The sequence below is a fragment of the Echiichthys vipera genome (assembly GCF_963691815.1).
Source record: "Echiichthys vipera genome assembly, chromosome: 13".
Classification (NCBI taxonomy): Eukaryota; Metazoa; Chordata; class Actinopteri; order Perciformes; family Trachinidae; genus Echiichthys; species Echiichthys vipera.
The window spans coordinates 26405416-26424518 of record NC_139838.1 but is presented as its reverse complement, the minus strand read 5'-3'; the positions used below and the strand labels follow the sequence as shown (position 1 = coordinate 26424518).

Here is a 19103-nt window from a genome sequence, read left to right as displayed (position 1 = left end):
GATACTGTTATATTGATGAATGAATAATGTTAATGAAAAAAAACCAACTTAATCTTTATATATCAGCAAGGTTATGTTTGTTTTATTGCACTTAAATTAACGTGAAGCTCTGAGAATCCCAGCAGTTAAAATAGGATTTTTTTTTTAATAATTTGAAAAACCAGAGGATACTTTTCAACCAGATGTTATCACAGCTACTGTAAGTTAATGATACATGTTATATATTTAGGTTACTTTATACTGTAGGGGGAACCTGCAGCACATTACATCTAGTCAGAAAAATACAGTTGATTTGTGGGAACAGGAGAATTTCCTGGTTGTTGTAATGTCATCAGTTGCCAGGTAGATTTCAGTGCAACAGGTTTTTACAGGGGAAAACCAAAGCAGTGCATATGCAGCCTGAAGAAAGGAGTGGATCTAACAAGTCTCACACAAATAATAAAATAAAACACACACAGTGAGAGTGAGAAATAACATGAATATGTAATTTCAAACATTATTTTTTCCTCCATGTTTCATGATTAAGCCCATTTGCCTCCTTTGGAAAAACTCTCTTATTAGAGAAAACAGACATAAGAGACAATGCTAATTAGTTTCACAAAGAAATCTCTCAAACTGACAAAACCATCATTACAATCATCTTTTCATGTGAAAACTCAAATCCCTGAGAGGTTTTCCCAAATCATTTTGTCGTTCTGGCTCTTTAACTTAACATCTACCGGTCGGAGACACATTCATTAAGTTGCTGTGACAGTAGTTAATATCCACATAATTACAGCTACAGTCACAGATGTGCAGATGAAATCACAAAGAGACAGACATTTGGAACACAGGGTACTTTATTGAAAAGCAAAACACCAATTACTGAAATAGAAAGGTAACCTTAGTGATTTTAAGAGTCACTGTTCAATTTAAATGTTTACGAAAATGAAGAGAAATCGTCCCTTGACCCTAAACAATAGCAGAAAATACTTCTATCAGTGTGCAGAGAAGCTGAAAACATCCAACAATCCTTTAAATCTCAATAAAATATGTTTCAAAATAGATATTAAACAAAAACAGCAACATATTTGTGATTAATTAAGAAAAAAAACCAAAACATAAATCATTATTTACTCCTGCCTCGAATCAAAACACATTCTTTAATTTTTCGTTTGTTTTAAAGCAAAATACCAACAAATTATTTACACAACTGGAAGAAAATGCGTATATTTTATGTATGTGTGCATAGGGATGGCTGACATTAATACAACCTATCATTGTTTGTTTAATTTCATGTTGTGGTGTAAATAATTCACCACCACGTTGCAAAACTCCGTCCATTTCCTCTACTTCTCTCAACTAATGTGTTATCTCAAGGTTTATATCATCGTATCACCGGACCCTAGGAGTGTGTGTGTGTGTGTGTGTGTGTGTGTGTGTGTGTACATGAACATTTGTGTTGTCACAATATTGATTTAACCAGAAAACCCCACAGCAGAAGAATTAAACTGTAACTATGGTGAGTTTATTATAGATGAACACAAACATCTTTATTATGTTTGTGTGAAGAGCGCTGTGATGCTTTCATAGTTTTGAATTTTGATTTTTACTTCTCTCCCAAAATAATAATCCTCATTTTATTTACCAACATTCAAACAAATATTACTTCAGACTCACTTTTTTTAAAATTTGAAACTTAATGATCTGATGATTTCTAAAATATCTGACGACTCATTTTCCACATTTATTTTCTCTGTTTTCCAATAAATGAGCATCTAGAACCAGATTCCCAGCCCTGATTCACCAGTTTATGACGTGATGATGAATAACTGATGGTTTCCCAGTTTACAGGAGAACGTGGAACGACTCCTCGATCCAGTGCAAAATGTATCCATAAACCTGAAGAGACAGAAAAGAAAAGAACATCACATCAAATAGAAAACATAATAATTTAACATAAATGTTTGGACACATACAGTATTATTAAAGTAACATTTAGTTTGTAAAAGTATTTACCTAAAATGCTTCCTTTGTTTATTTAAATTGGTTTGACACTATTTTAATAAATGTGAGTTTTTAATATCACACCTTTTCTGACCTGCTGATGTTTCTGAAAGCATCTGTGTGCTTCTCTTAATAATCTCACTTCAAAGTCAAATATTTCCTGTGCAGCTCAAAGGTTTTACAGAAGTTTTACAGTGGACAAAGAAACAATCGCAGCTGTGAATAGTTGAAGCAACTCACTGTGTGCAGGGTGGTGAGTTTATGGCTGAGGCTGTGGATTCAGTTTCTGCTCCAGTTCAGAGCTGTTTTCAGATGGAGGGCATTTGGCTGAACGACAGGCTGAACGGCAAAGTAAAGACAGGTCATTTAAGTTCTCAAAACTGTCAAATATCTTCTAACACCTTCTTCTCAGTGAGCAACAAATCAAATACTGAATGAAACAAATTAGAAAATCTCACATTTTTTCCTTTTGTAAACTATGAATCCAACGGCAGCGGCGAGAGCGAGAGCGAGAACCACGGCAACGATGATGATGATGGTCACGACATTGGGCTTCTCTGTTGAGCAGAAAACAACAAAAAGGTGACAACATGAACAGATGAAGCCGGTTAGAAGAGAAGAACATCATAACTTTAAGTCGTCTCCCTCCTTGTCTGTACATAATTACTGTTTGAATGTCTGTAACTTGGTAACTTTGTGGTCTTTGTTTTGAATGTTGGCTTTGGCACAATGACAGCGTCAGCATACTTGGACAACAAATGTGGATTCTTCTGACTGATGAACTAATATTTAAATACATTTATCCAGGTACTTAATGAATCCATCTTCTCGTCTTCTAAAACTGAACAGTCAGGGCACAAAATGAACCCCTCGATTATCTAAAGGTAAAATGTGAAAGTGGTGGATTTGCTTCATTCATCAGACAAAAAACAAACAATGGTGATCTATTGGTGTCTGGTGAAATGTGAACCTTCATCAGTCATTTGGCAGGTGATTTAACAATTTAAAAAAATAAACACATTCACACAGGTGGTGAAAAAAGGTTATTTCAAAACTATAAAACTAACTAAAATTGTATTTTTCATTATTGACATTATTGACATTATTGTTCATCACTTCTGACAGAAGACTTACTTTCATTGGTCCTGGTCACATCTTTGTCCAGTCGGGTGACGATGTCGTCCTTCAGCCCAGAGAGCTGAAACACACAGTCGTACCTCCTCCAGTCTTCAGGTGCGACTGATGAAAGTTTCAGGTCAGCAGTCATCTGGAAGGATCCATCGTGGTTGGGGAGGATCTCTCCGAGGTCCACGTCCTCATGAAGCTCCTCTCCATCTTTCCTCCAGAACATCATGGCTCTGTCAGGGTAGAAACCTGTAGCGTGGCAGCTGACTGGAGAGGAGGGAGACTTCTGGAGGAGAGACACTGAGGGAGAGACTGCAGACAGAGAGAGAGAGAGACAGTTTATAGTTTTATAGATTAATATTAGCATCCACATTTGATGTAATGGATTTTAAATACACTATGATATCTATGAAATGTAAATAATTCTCACTGAAGTGAAGCAGAGAAAAGGAGGTGGGAGATATTAAAAAGGAGGGAGGACAGTGAGTGTGAGAAAGACAGAAAAGAGAGACAGACAGAAAGGAAGAGAAAATGGAGGGAAAGAGCAGAGATGAATGTGTGGGAGAGCGTGACAGAGGAAATAAAAAGCAGAGGGATGTAGAGAGATGAATACAGGTGAGAACATGAGAGAAAGAGAAAAGTGTGGACACTGAGACACAGAGTCTCTGTATGTTGGTTCATATTTATTGTAATGTTGCTGTTGGTTAGAAACACATGGAGGTAAATTAACATTGTTGTGTCCATTAAACTCCATCAGGTCATGTGATTCTACCTGTTCTCTGCAGAGAGCTGCTCCCATAGGCCACATGCTTCTTCAGCCACTCAAGACACTCCTGGGTGAGGTAGTGTTTGTCCTGTGCTATCCAAGCTTTGTCATTATCCCACTTGTGTTTGGTGATGACAGCCTGTGGTGTTGGAGCGATCCATGTCCCTGTCTTCAGGTCAAACGCTATGAAATCTTCTCCATCATAACCATACTGATCAAAACCATTGACCTTATCAGTCTCATCATCCCACTCACAGCCGTACATCAACTGGACCATGTGGACACCTGAGAGAGAGAGAGAGAGAGAGAGAGAGAGAGAGAGAGAGAGAGAGAGAGAGAGAGAGAGAGAGAGAGAGAGAGAGAGAGAGAGAGAGATCACAGTTGATATCACATGTTCACCACAGAGACACACTGATCCACAGACACATAAACAGAGGATCTGCAGCTCCTGCTTTCATTGGCTCGATGAAAGACACTTACAGCCAATCATCATCAGTAGAGTTCATCTGATACAATCTGAACTTCTGCTCTATATTTAGTGCTGGAACTTATTATTCTTTTCATTATTAATATATATTTATTAATCAATGACCCGTTTACTTTATTTAAAATTATATTAAACAAAGAAAAGCAGGAAATTCTCATATTTACATGGTACTTTTGTTTAATAAAATATTTAAATGATTATTAAATAATAAATAAAATAAAATACAATTGTTGTCAATTAATTTCCTGTCGATGATCTAATCTATTAAGTGACTAATTGTTTCAGCACTTTATATATTTATTATGGCTTAGACACACATGGGTCAAGTAAATATTACATAACTACATATTAGTACATATTTAGGTTTTAAACTAATTTTTCTTGTCTTTACTGTTTATTTAATGATTATTTATTGATTCATCAATTTATTGTTTACACTGTAAAATATCAACAAATAAAGAAAAATGTCCATCACAAGTTGTGAGAGGCTAAAGTGAAATCTTCAAACAGCTTCTTCTGTCCGACCAACACTGAACTGTATTTAATATAAAATGATATAAAACAGAAAATCCTCATGTTTGAGAATCTGGAAGGAGAAACTGTTTGATATTTCTGCTGAATAAAAGACTCATAATTATTTGATTATCAACATTTGGTCAATTCATGTTCTGTCGATGGATTAAGTGACTAATGGTTTCAGCACTATATCCAGTCTGTTTGTTATGGGATGGCCACACTGGGGTCAGTGGAGCGCTGCTGTTAAACATTTGAAACGTGTGATCTGAAGGAGACATTCAGCGTGTCGTCCTGTCAGCAGCTTTATTCAAACACACTGCTCCTCCTCTCGGATGGGGACCCAGCAGAAGCAGCCTGTGTCCCGTTCACAGTCCTGCTCCGTAGCTTGAGAAACCAGGCAGTAATGTTCCTCTATCAGCTGTGTGTTGTGAAACTGCAGTAGAGTTGTTATGGAGCAACTCACTGAGGGCAGTTCAGTAGAGTGACTCTGATCTAATCTAGTGCAGATAAAGTGTTAATAACCTCTGCTGGTTATTATGGGATGGACACGAACACTGTGTCAGCGGAGCAGCATCCAGTCGTCTCAGTCTCACTGATGTTTCTGTTGACTTTAATGTGTTTGAGACAAGAAACACTTTCACCTGTGTGTGTGTGTGTGTGTGTGTGTGTGTGTGAGAGTGTGTGTGTGTGTGTGTGTGTGTGTGTGTGTGTGTGTGTGTGTGTGAACATATGTTTACTAAAATACAGGATGAAAATATAAACAACATTTCATCAGTAGAAAGTGAAACTTAAACAAACCTCCAGTTTGGTTGAAGCGCTGCCTTAAAATTTCAATGTTGGCTTTGTAGACCTGCTGGGCACCCACAGACCTCTCAGTGTTCCTCTGCAAGTACTGAGGATCATCTGCTGTGACTTTGCTCATCCAAGCCTGTTTGGGTTCTACTCTCCTGGTGTTACTGTCGTAGTGACTTATCTGAACGTCATCAACCAAACCAACAGACACAAACTCTGGGAAGTTTGGGACTCCAGAAGACGCAGTGTGGAAATACATCAGAGAGTGAGTCGCTGTGAGAAAAACAGGAAATAACTTCAGTTTTTATTTCACAGTTTTATAAATCACTGCACACAGAATCAAAAACACACACATCCTAATAACATCTGTTGTGTGATCAATAATACTGAAAAATGTAACCTTTAATATTTCTGATGCATTTGTCTTGAATAATGTATTTTAGTTTACACTCCTCATAATCAGATGAGTTTGACCAAAATATAAACTTGTATTTACAATATTCAACACATTAAAACTGTTTATATTGATTATATAAACTCTCTTATGGTCTTTATTTCACACACGGCCTAAATCGTGACCAGTGACGACGTACGTTTCTTCTCTCTGAGCAGAAAAACACATTTGAACATTTCATTTTTCATACTCGAGTCATAATTGATTTCATGTTTTATGTTGTTGTCGGTTTGTGGATTTTAAATGTCTGACGTCAAAAAAGTTGTTTTGTTTAAAAGAAAATAAAACCAACAAGACAAAAATAATCCGAGCCAGTTCCTCGTGTACCTCACTTTCATATATGTTGATTTAAAGTGAAGCATTATATTTAATATTTAACTGATATTTCTGATAATCAAATATATTGTGTGTAAAAAGTCTCTGCTGTCTGAATGTGAATATATTCCTGTGAAGCTGTCACACCACAGATCTAATTACCTGTTAAAAGATCAAATACTTTACTGATTTGAGTTGATTTTTGAAGTCGATCATGAGATTTATATTTGTGAGTTTAAAATTTAAATAAATCATAAAATATTAGGCTTCTTTGTCACAGACTACAGTTTATAGTTTGTGTTTTATTTCAGAGAAGATCATTAATGAATAATGTTTCATGTTAACCTGTCAGTAATGGTGTTTACATACTTTAGTTAAAAATATTAAATATTGTTCCAACAAAGCAGGAAGTTGTTTGTCTTCAGCAGGAAAACAACGACACTTGTTGACTTGTTGGTTCAAAATAAAACAGTCAAACCTAAACAGCAGCCTGTAGGTGCTGAGATGAACTATAGTGACATGTTTACAGACTGTGGAAATGTCTTAATTATGTCTAATGCATGAAAACAACTCATAGAAATATTTACATACTCTCACTCATGAATAATAGCAATGCACACAACTGAAAAAAAGCACTAAATAAAGTTTAGGACAAGAATCGCTTTGATTTAACGACTTATTTTAATATTTCATATTTAATGTCGTTGTGTGAGTGTGTGTTGGGCTGTTGTGAGCTGCGGAGTCATGCTGCCATTTTAACATCCACATCGATCGGACAGTATCGGTTCATGCTCCTGATTTTATGAATGAATGTCTCAAATAAAAGACAGGAAAGTTACAGGGAAACACACTTACACGATTTTCACAAACTCACTGTGAGCTGTCCTTCATCAAAGTCGATCACAAGAAGCTTCAACTCCTCATTAAAGTTTATAAAGACGAGTGGATTTTTTTAATTTAACAATTAACCAACTTTAAAAGCAAACAAACACAGAGTTAACCCACCTGCCGTGGCGCCATGTAGGCCCAGGAGCAGAACCAGAACCGTCTCCATGGTGATGTGTCGCATCTGAAGCTCCGATACTCGGACACCGTCCTTCGAGCTCGAGCACCAGGGCTGAAATGAGGAGGAGAGGAGAAGTGGCGCTGCATCACTCTCTTGTCTCAGCCAATGGGAATTCAGAATGAGCTCTGACGTCACCTGTAACTCGGTCAAAGTGACCCACTGAGGTTATGAACCAAAAGTGAAAGTTAACTGCTGTTATTTGAGCCTGTGTCAGAGGGTGGGGAGACACGCGGGGCTTTATTCTGCTTCATCAACTGTGTTCGCAGATGAAAGGACCCCCCGCCCCCCTATTTCTGAAAAACATAAATTGCCCCCCCATAAAAATACCCTATATATCTTTTTTTTATTCTTTATTCCACAATTGGAAAGTACAGAGCATCAGTGTTCAAACAATCAGAATCAAACGGATACGGGACGGTGTTAAGGAATAAAATATACAAAAATATATAGAAATAAAATAGTAAATAATAAAAATATATTTATATATCAAAATAAATATATAGATAAGGCACTTATTATTCTGGGGTAAGTGAAAATAAGTTTGAGTACAATAGTGTGCGTTCACTTTTCTTGTTTAGCATCAGTGAAATAAAAAAATACCCTATATCATTGGTTCTCAAACTTTGTACATGACGTAGCACCTCAGAAATTATCAGGGTCCCTCAAGAACCACCACAAAGACCAATGTTCAAATACAGCAGTGTAGGCCAACACTGTGCAGCTACGGACAGGAAGGTTGATGCTTCATCAGAAGATTATTTATTGTTGACTTTCTTCAGCCACACACACACTGTGTGAAGGGGAAGCATCAGATCTGACATGTCAGAGTTTTACCTCTGCTCACTATCCTGCCATCACAGTTCAGCTCCTAACTCTAAATGTGAGCACATAACAGGCTGACACTGAAACAAAACATTATATATATCATTTAAAAATACATTTCACGGATCTTAAAGGTTTAAGTGTTTTCTTAGTGTTGTATTAACTTTGTCACTAATGTTTCCTTGAGCTCCACAGTTTGAGAACCAGTGAACTATATTATTCAAAATTGAACAAATGTATTTACAGACACATTCTTCACATTTTACATTTGCATCTAAAGAGAAATGATCGAAATGGTGGAACAAATCATGTTGTTGGCTCAACTTGTGTTGTGTTTATTGTGCTCTTGTTTGTTTACCAGCATAACTTGCATTGTAACAACATCATCAGTGAGTTTACACAAACTTGGTTAGAGCTTTATAATTTTGATATTCATCCATATCAGTTAATCATGCAGAAAGTAGTCCCATACAAAAAGGGAAGATGGGGAGAAGAACTGGGGCTGAGGAGACATTACATGCCCAGACCCTTAAAATTATGATTTACTAATATAACAGTTATGTAAACAGTGATAAGCGCTGTTGTAAAATCATGTTTTCCCCTCCATAATGTAAACTCCTCCTAACACCAGTGACATTCCTGTATAAATAAACCACAGAGTGTACAATAATAATAATAATAAAAAGATTAATCTCTACTTTTTATGGATTAATCAAGTTTAGAAGTTAGTTGTTTCCAATAAAGGAAGTTTGAGTTGGTTTCAGCAGATCTGCATCGACCAGATTCCACCATTTCTGGAGACTGGCCCAGCTACAGGTCAGATACTCTGCAGGTTGTGGGGGTGCAGTTGTGTCTTATTGTTCTCTTGTTCTGTGTGGCTGATTGAAAACAGCCCTGATCAAAATATCGACAACAAACCACAAATCCAAGTGTGCGTCCATCGACCTTCTAGTGAGGATATGTGGTGAGGTGCTCCCCCCAGTGGTTCAAACCTGCAGTTGATGTGCAGCAGTGCACTTTCAATGATCTCTTATTATAAACACCTGTGTGCGATCAAACCATCTGGTTGTTAAGTGAGATGGAGTGGGGCATCTTGTTTCCTTTTTGAAGTCCAGATCCAATAAGGTGTTTTGTGTTCAGGTGTTTAGTTTCAGTACAGGTCTACACACTGGTCCTGGCACACATCAGGTCTACTATCAGCACACACAACATCAGAAAACACAAGAGAGTTTCCATGAAACAATATTCATCTCATCTCATCTTCAGCCTCTTATCCGGGGTCGTGTCGTGGGGGCAGCAGCTTTAGCAGGGGACCCCAAACTTCCCTTCCCCGGGCCACATTAACCAGCTCTAACTGGGGGATCCTGAGGCGTTCCCAGGCCAGTGTGGAGATCTAATCTCTCCACCTGGTCCTGGGTCTTCCCCGAGGCCTCCTCCCAGCTGGACGTGCCTGGAACACCTCCCTAGGGAGGCGCCCAGGGTTCATCCTTACCAGATGATCCTGAACCACCTCAACTGGCTCCTTTCAACACAAAGGAGCAGCTACTCCGAGTTTCACCTCAGTTTAACTTTGAATTGAAAACAAGAAGCAAATAAATCAAATTAAAGCAGAAAGAGTCAGAGAGCTTCTTCACAGGAGACGCTGCAGGTGAACAGGGTCAAATATTTCACTCACAGATATCACCATGAAACTTCCCCAGTTCATTACTGACATTAACACAATTATCTTTTACATTACAAGTTTTCTGTAACACCATGTTTGAATATGCAAATGAGGAATTATCTGGTGAACTGAAGAGAAATCTGCAGACACAAACAGACAAAGTGAAGTCAAATAAAAAACCTAAATGTGTATTTTTTTGGATGTTTTCATCGCTGCAGTCTGAAAGAAGACATGTTAAAGAAGGAAAATGACCAAATGATGATTTAACTCAGGGCGTCTCCCCTTAAACACCAACATGAGATCAGGTCAGCTCTGTCCGACAGGTGAAATGCTCCTGAACGGATTTGGAGCTGTGGACGCTGAAAACTGCTCCAACAAGAGAAATGTAACACCTCTGTTGATGTTTGAACACCTGATGCTGTGTTTCATGTTGCTCTTGCTTTGGTCATGTTTATCCTCTGTTTCCACCCTCACTTATTGTTTCCAAGCACTTTATAAAGTTATAGACTTTAGGCAGTGGAGGAATGTAACTGAATACATTTACTTAAGTACTGTAACACATTTAAAAGAACTTGAGTCTTTTCTTTTCATGACTCTTTGTACTTTTTACTCCGCTACATTTATCTGACAGCTTTAAAGTTATTAGTTATTTTACAAATGAGGATTTGTTTACATGAAACAAATAGAGTTGATAAAATATGGTTTGTTATAAATTAAACTGCAACACAATAAAAAGGCCGACAGGTAAAACTGAAACCATCAGCCAATTAACCAATTAGTCATTTTTAGGTTGAAAAATAATCAGTTCTCAAATGAGAGGATTTTTCTGCATTGAATACTTTTACTTTTAATACTTTAAGTTCATTTTCCTGATGACAGACTTTTACTAAAGTAACATTTTAGGTTTAATAAGAAAACTCAGATCTTTGGTTCAACTGAGACATTATTCTTCATGATTATTACATAAAACAATGAGTCTCCTGTGTGGCTTAAACTTTAATAATAATTGTAAATATTTATAAAAAATAAATAAGAGGGGGGTTGGACCATAAAAGTGTTTGATTCCTTCCTGTCCCTTTTGAACATGAATTTTGTTATGTGAGTCATGTATTTATCTCCTAGGATCCCATTTGCTTGTTGTTTTGCTTTCCTTTTTACAGCTCAATCACTTTGTTTAGTTTGTATTATTATTATTATTATTTTTAACGTTCATTAAAGATTAAAAGAAACTGGTAGACAAAGGCTCTTCCTGCTCGCTGCTGCTCATTACCTGAGTGGATCACTGACTTTACCTTCACAGAGAAGTCAGCAGGGTGATTAACTATAGTAATAAACCTAATAAACTATAAGATCACAAAGTTTACAGGACAAAGGTCAGAAATACTCTCTCATATAATTACAGTCACAGATGTGTAAACACGTGGAAGAACAAAAAGACATTTGGAATATTGGGAACTTTATTGAAAAGCAAAACAAACGTACAAAATGACTGAAACAGAAGGAAAACTGCATTTAATATTCATCTTAGCAAACACAAGAAGTGATTTTCTTTAGAATTGATGTTCAACTTCTTTCTGTTTATAAAACTAAGAGAGAAAAAGTCCCTTCACCCAATAAAAAAGCTTCTGCCTGGTTAGAATCAAAACATGTTCTTTGATTTTTCGTCTGTTTTAAAGCAAAATACCAACAAATTATTTAGACAACTGGAAGAAAATGCTTATATTTTATGTATGTGTGCATAGGGACGGCTGACATTGATACAACCTATCATTGTTTGCTTAATTTCATGTTGTGGTGTAAATAATTCACCACCACGGTGCAAAACTCCGTCCATTTCCTCTCCTTCTCTCAACAAATGTGTTATCTCAAGGTTTATATCCTCGTATCACCGGACTCTAGGAGTGTGTGTGTGTGTGTGTGTGTGAGTGTGTGTGTGTGTGTGTGTGTGTGTGTGTGTGTGTATAGGAACATTTGTGTTGTCTCAATATCGATTTAACCAGAAAACCCCACAGCAGAAGAATTAAACTGTAACTATGGTGAGTTTATTATAGATGAACACAAACATCTTTATTATGTTTGTGTGTTCCCAAAATACGAACAGGAGATATTTATATGAACATTTCTATCAGTGTGACGCTGAAAACATCCCACATCCCTTCAAACATCCTTTCAAACATCCCTTCAAACATCCCTTTAACTCTAAAGTTAAAATATAATCATGTTTCCAAACTGTTTAAAAGATAATAATGAAACAAAAAGCAAGTGCATACCATTGATTAAGAAAAGCATCACACCCAAAAGCTTTAAACTCTTCCGTTTGAATCCGTTCTGGTGGTGACGCGGCCCTTTTGTGATTATTTGGATTATGTGTAAACTTTGTAGATAAAGTTTACACTTTCTTGTGCAGTGGCGCTCACCCTCCTCTTCCCCTGTCATTCTCTCTCTGCACAGATAAATAAGCATTCATAAATAAACAGTGCAAAAGGTCATGTTATCTCAATAACATATAATAAATGAAAAGGTGTTGAAACCACTGGGATAGAGAAATAAATGTTTATAGTTTCTCAGAATATGCATAACTGCAGGTGGTGTTTCAGACAGACAGACGGGTTAGTTACCTTTGATCAATTGTGTGTAACTGTTGACACTTTCAGTAGAACAGCTACTTAAAGACGCCTCCGGCTCTGAGGATAACACGATAGAATATAATGTGAACAATAATCAAGTAAAGCACAAACATCATTTTCATCAGTCAAAATCAAAATCATGAGCACTCATCATCGTCACCTTTTCTACTCAGACATAAGTTATTTCAGACGCATCATCATAATGTTGTTATTATTATTAGTTTTTGTATTTGCTCATATGCTGCACACCACATGTTTTGCTGGTTATCTCTATTTATTCTTCCATGTATTTGTAATGGAAATTGAAAATAAAGGTTACTGGTCAAATTATTAGGCCTATTATTATTATTTTTATTTTAAATCAGGAACTAAATAAGAAGTGTAAACTAGTATGTACTCAAAGTATAATGTTCTAAATACAATCACAACTTTTACTTACTTTTTTCAGGATTTTTAGCTGAAAGAAAAAGAAAAGACATGTGATTTCAGATGCAACAATTGCAAATATCTTCTGATCATCAGATAAACATGGGCCCATCAGCCCAGCACAGTGGGGGTTTGGATTTGCTTTACAACAGGGCTACCTGCTTAAAGGTGTATTCAGTGGCGTGGCTTTTTGGTCCGACTCTATGGTAGCTCTGTGTAATTTGGCAGTTTTTGTATTTTTAAAGATCGTCATTTTGAAAGTATTTCTCAAGTCACAGAAACCACTGAGAATGAATCATGTGTTTTGGATGTTATTATCATATCGTCTGCGATGTGTTGGTGTTTTTTAATGGTGCTTTGCACAGAGCTCACGTACCCCGCAGTGGCACCACCGGGGACCACTGGTAAACAACAATCTCATATTTGAAGTTTCATAAAAAGTTCCTGAAGTTATATTTCATATCATAATGTATCTGAATTCATATCATAATATTACTACACAAACCCTATTGAAATTCAGACGCCGGTCAGACTGAGGAGTGGCTGTAAAACAGCAGAAAAACACATAATTTCCCTATGATTTCTTCACATGAGTTTATTATGAAGCAGTTAAATCAGGAAAAAGTGTATTTTGCCTGTGTTCTTGACAGGTGGTATATAAATAAACTTATTATCATTATAAGTAGTAGTAGTAGTACTAGTAGTATTCACCAGCAGAAACTTAGCACCTTTAAAAACAGATGTTTTTGGGGTGCCCCTTGTACAGAGGCTGAATGTGCTCACTGCATGTCATCCCCTCGCTCTCTCTCTCATTTCCTGTCAGTCTTCAACTGCACAAATAAAGCCACACATATACATAAGTTGAGTCTCGCAACACACATTTGCTTCCACCTTAGTATTGACTGGAACCTCGACTGAGTTAGCACTGAAAAGGACCAGTTTCTATCCATAAGTTTTCCAAATGAAACATAACATGCGGTGGAAAAACTGCATTAATCTGACGCCCACTCCTGCTCACTAACATTGTTAGAAATAGCTTTTACAGTTCTGTTTAGGTCTTTATTTACTTATCACTCCTCTCTAGCGTCATTTAGCTTTCGTCATCTTGACACAGACATTATGATCACTGGTTGCTGCGTCAGACTGTGATGAGTTTGGAAGCGACAACTAACAACTTTGATGTATTTAGGCAGCTCCTCAACATTAACACAGACTCTGAAGTTCTCCAGAGAGCTCCTGAATGATCTGCAGATGGATGGTTCGTGGCTAAAACAGCAGAGGGCGCTGTGGCTCTGAGTCACATCCTATTCTACTGTTTGCTTCACATTTGAGTCAATTAAGAGTTAAACATGTATCAACTTCAGCACAAAATGTAAAATACAATAAAAATAAGTTTTACTTACAGGTTTGATCGCATTTGTCAAATCTGACAAATTGTTCCAGTTGTCAAAGTTACAAATGTGAGGATACTGATCCCATCCTGCTTAATAACTGGTTAAATCCCTTCTACTTTTTCACTTTCTCACTTTATCAGCTCTCTCTTACATCACGATGGTCCTGTCTTATAATCATCTACTCACTGCTGGTTGCTTCGGACTTTGGTGTGCGAGGATCTGAAGCTTGTCTCTGTATAAGCATTAACTCAGAGACAAAAATCAAAGTAGAACTGGAAAAGTCAGATTAGAAAATCCTTTATTCTCTCACCTTTCTTGTTTTTGTAAGCCATGAATCCCACGACAGTGGCGAGGGCGACAGCGAGAGCGACCACTGCAGCGATCAGGATGGTGATGGTCGCGTCAATGGGCTTCTCTGTTGAGCAGGAAACAATAAAAACGGTCACAACTTGAACAGATGAAGCACAAGGACTTTGGCTATTACTTTAAAAGGTTCTCTCTTTCATTGTTTCAATACTGAAATCTGTAGAAATAATAATTCTTACCCAAGAGAGAATTCTGAATACGAGAAAATTGGTGAAACACATTCACTTAAACTGGTAAAAATCTGTTAATACGAGTGGTTCTTGCATAAGGGCCCAACAGTATTCTTTGAAATGATTTTTTCAGGGCTGTCCATTGTAGGAAATATTGCCGTCATCAAAGAAAGGGGACTCACTATTCATGACGAGACCCCTAATTCCAGTCTGAGCAGAAATCCTTAATGCTTTATCAGGACTGGCTCTCTCTCTCTCCCTGGCCTGTCGGTGCCTTGACCCTCTCCTTGGCCCAGCTACAAACGAACCCCTTCCATTGATCCTTTGACCTTTCATGTGTGTCATTTCATCCCGTAACCTATTATGTATGTATGTATTCATATTTTTGTAGTAAATCCCCCAAACCCCAGTTGTTGTCTGTGATCTTTCATTCTGTTTTGCAAAGAGTCTTAAGGTAAAATAATTGATAAGAGAAACTGACTAGACTACCATCGGGTTCAGTACACATCCACTGTTTAAACGAGGAAAAATCAGCCTAATTAATAATTAATAAGGTGATTATTTAATTTATTACAATAAATGTAGTTCTTCTCCTACTTCATCGGCTTGAACCATAAAAGCACTCAAAAATTAAATCTCTATTCAACAAAATAAAAAAAGATTAACCACAGAACAAATGACATTGCCATCTCCACCTGACAGAAGACTTACTTTCATTGGTCCTGGTCACATCTTTGTCCAGTCTGGTGACGATGTGTTCGTTCACCCCAGAGAGCTGAAACACACAGTCGTACCTCCTCCAGTCTTCAGGTGCGACTGATGAAAGTTTCAGGTCAGCAGTCATCTGGAAGGATCCATCGTGGTTGGGGAGGATCTCTCCGAGATCCACGTCCATAAGAAGCTTCTGTCCATCTTTCCTCCAGAACATCATGGCTCTGTCAGGGTAGAAACCTGTTGCGTGGCAGCTGACTGAAGAGGAGGGAGACTTCTGGAGGAGAGACACTGAGGGAAGGACTGCAGAAAAAGAGAGAAATGAAGAAAGAGAGACACTAATATTTCTGTCTCGGTTCCAGGATCCACTGGAAGTATTTAAATGAGGATCTAAAGCTGTCTGCTCTTAAACAGCAGACAAATAAATATTGTTTACAGTTGTTTGGCTAACATGGGTTGGATTATACATAGCAGCACAGCGCATGCACATTTGCAGGTCATGTATGATCAATGTGGTGACTTCATACATTTGAATTACTATAAGCAGCACATCACCTTACCTTTATTGTCTATCTCTACTACTTATAATTGTGAGGTAAAAATCAAACAGCTACGTTTATGTTTGTCAAGTCAGTAACCAATAAAATAAATCACCAAAATATTCATTTTCATTCAAGTGTCAATAAATATAGGTGTTTACAATGAAAGTCAAAATTAGTGCAATAGACCAAGTGTGTAACAGAGCTGTGAGTGTGTGATCCATGCACATTTATTTTGAGGGTAAGGAGGCAGATAGAGAGAAAATGAGAAACTCCATCAGGTCACGTGATTTTACCTGTTCTCTGCAGAGAGCTGCTCCCATACGCCACATACCTCTTCAGCCACCAAGGACATTTCTGGTAGAGGTAGTGTTTGATCTTAGCCATAAACGCGTTGTCATGTTCCCACTTCTCTCTGGTGATTGAAGCCTGTTGTTTTGAAGCGATCCATGACTCTGTCTTCAGGTCAAATACTAAGAAGTCTTCTCCATCATAACCATACTGATCAAAACCAGTGGTCTCATCAGTCTCATCATCCCACTCACAGCCAACCATCCTCTGGACAATGTGGACACCTGGGAGAGAGAGAGAGAGAGAGAGGGAGAGAGAGAGAGAGAGAGAGAGAGAGAGAGAGAGAGAGAGAGAGAGAGAGAGAGATCTCAGTTGATATCACATGTTTACCACAGAGACACACTGATCCAACAACACTGATAACAAACAATTACTTGTATCTTCAGCTCCTCTACATCAATGAGACACACACACTGTAGTCAAACTCCTCAAAATGCAACACAAAGACAAACGTGAGCCTTCTCTATCGCTAACGTTGTGTTTTTCCTGCATGCCTAAATGATGTGTAACTTTGTACATTCAATCACCAGCTTATTGGCTCACACATGCTGATGAGCCACTTAATGTTAAGGTATTGAAATTTGAGATTGAATGATGAGGCAATTTTGGATATTCGTTAAGTAATTCAGTCGGTGTGAGCAAAACTCAAAGGATGAATGAGGAATGGAAGAGGTCGGTGTGTGAGAGAGTACGTTCAGTTCATCTGTTTGCAACTGTAAACATACTTTTTTTAGTTAAAGGGTAAAACATAGACAAACCTCCAGTTTGGTTGAAGCGCTGCTTTATAACTTCAATGTTCTTTTTGTAGTCCTGCTGGGCACCCAAAGAGATCGCAGTCTCCCTCTGCCAGTACTGAGGATCATACGCTGTGGCTCTGCTCACCCAGTCCTGTTGGGGCTCTGCTCTCCTGGTGTTACTGTCGTAGTGAACCATCTGAACGTCATCAACCAAACCCACAATCACAAACTCTGGGAAGTTTGGGACTGCAGAAGACCCAGTGTAGAAATACTTCAGAGAGTGAGTGTCTGTAAAAGAGTTAGTAGAGTTTAATCCAATATTTGAAATATTCTTTTTCCCCCCCAAATAATTAATCAAAGCCAATCAATTCCCTGAGGACAGACTAAAGACCATGAAACATATAAAGGAGGCTAAAAATGAACATCCACCACATAACATACAACGATGAAATTAATAAAAACACAACAAGACACAAGAAAACATACATTTTTACAGAATTAATATATACAAATGAGTCTATCCTGTGATACATTATTGTTTTTCTAAAGGTGCAATCTGTAATCAATGTAATCGATAATAATAACAGACTGTATAATCAATTCATTATGAAAATAACCCAACAAGCAACACTTAAAACACAAGAATAAAACATGCTGTAAGTGCTTTTCAGGTCTTTTTTTTGTTTACAAAGACAGTCCAGCAGCCAAACAGGGCTCTGTGTTCAAATTTGAACTTATAAAGAAACACAGAACATGCATCTTTTCCAAAACTATAAATTATATAAATATATACAGTATACAGTATAAACATGCCTGTAGATTTAATGGTTAGAAATAATGATTGGATCTTTTTAGTGACAACTCTTAAAGATATTAAAACTGTCACAGTGCAGGACTCATTTTTAAATTTATATTTTATTATACTTCATTATTTTATTATAATGGACTTAAACTGTTTGGACCCCAAACTGGTCAAGTGTCTCATTATGGGATTTGACATACTAAATAAAGTGTTATTAATACCAACATGCCTATTTATTTATTTGTTTATTTTGGGCCTGTCAGTTTGATAAATCACCATCACACATTATATTAGTTTACAATTCACACGACCGAAAGGGAAATCGGCAGAAGCAGAGGCTTATCTCATCCCGCCCCCGTTACCCACAGAATACATTATCTTCATTAACGTATTTTTCTTATTTCCTTTGACATAACAGGTTTCACCAGCAGCAGGTAGGAGTAAGAGCTGCAGTCCAGCTCTGACGTCCAGCTCTGACGTTCCTGCCTGTAATAGGGAAGGTTTTCAACGCCACCGTACTCTACGGGGGAATTGTTGGGTCTTTGTTTATCATAGAGTGTGGTCTTTACCTAGTCTGTAAAGTGTCCTGAGATAACTTCTGTTATGATTTGGCACTATAAATAAAATTGAATTGAATTGAATTGAATTGAATTGAATTGAATTCATTCATTATTCTAAAGGAGCTCGTCCGGAAACATAAGGCCTAAAACTACCAAAGAAAGTGTTTAGTTCCGCTTTAACGCAACATCAGACCAACAGGGTATCTTCTTAGAACAGTTAAGTATAATATAGTATAGTACAGTTAATGAATCTTACCTGCAGATGCAGCGTGGCAGAGGAACAGCAATAAAATAACCTTCCTCATTTTGATTTGAATACAGAGATACCGACAGAAGAAACTCAATTACATACAAATTTGAACTTTGCTACAATGTGCTCCTTCTTGTTTGTTCCTTCCAGCTTTGATGATTGCGAACCGCGCAGTAGT

At 37.4% G+C, this 19103-nt stretch overlaps 1 protein-coding gene across 1 annotated transcript; it reads right to left on the bottom strand.

The window, feature by feature from the left end:
• Window positions 1-821: 821 nt before the first annotated feature.
• LOC310955405 (uncharacterized protein) lies at window positions 822-19103 on the bottom strand. The gene is made up of 15 exons (XM_083925224.1): window positions 18932-19103; window positions 17335-17601; window positions 16522-16800; window positions 15687-15989; window positions 14750-14854; window positions 13059-13076; window positions 12611-12676; window positions 10122-10132; window positions 7447-7558; window positions 5679-5945; window positions 3884-4162; window positions 3121-3423; window positions 2445-2543; window positions 2227-2325; window positions 822-1881 (listed from the first exon to the last, which is right to left on the bottom strand). Exons 1-14 carry the CDS (start codon window positions 18978-18980, stop codon window positions 2246-2248), a joined length of 2238 nt encoding a protein of 745 aa, XP_083781350.1. The 5' UTR covers window positions 18981-19103; the 3' UTR covers window positions 822-1881; window positions 2227-2245.

Coding starts and splice junctions, on each gene's coding strand:
- LOC310955405 (XM_083925224.1), bottom strand. CDS start 18,980: ATGAGGAAGGTTATTTTATTGCTGTTCCTCTGCCACGCTGCATCTGCA. Junction 14,855..15,686: donor TGTGACCAGGACCAATGAAA/GTAAGTCTTCTG, acceptor CCTGCTCAACAG/AGAAGCCCATTGACGCGACC. Junction 4,163..5,678: donor GCGCTTCAACCAAACTGGAG/GTTTGTTTAAGT, acceptor TCTCTCTCTCAG/GTGTCCACATGGTCCAGTTG.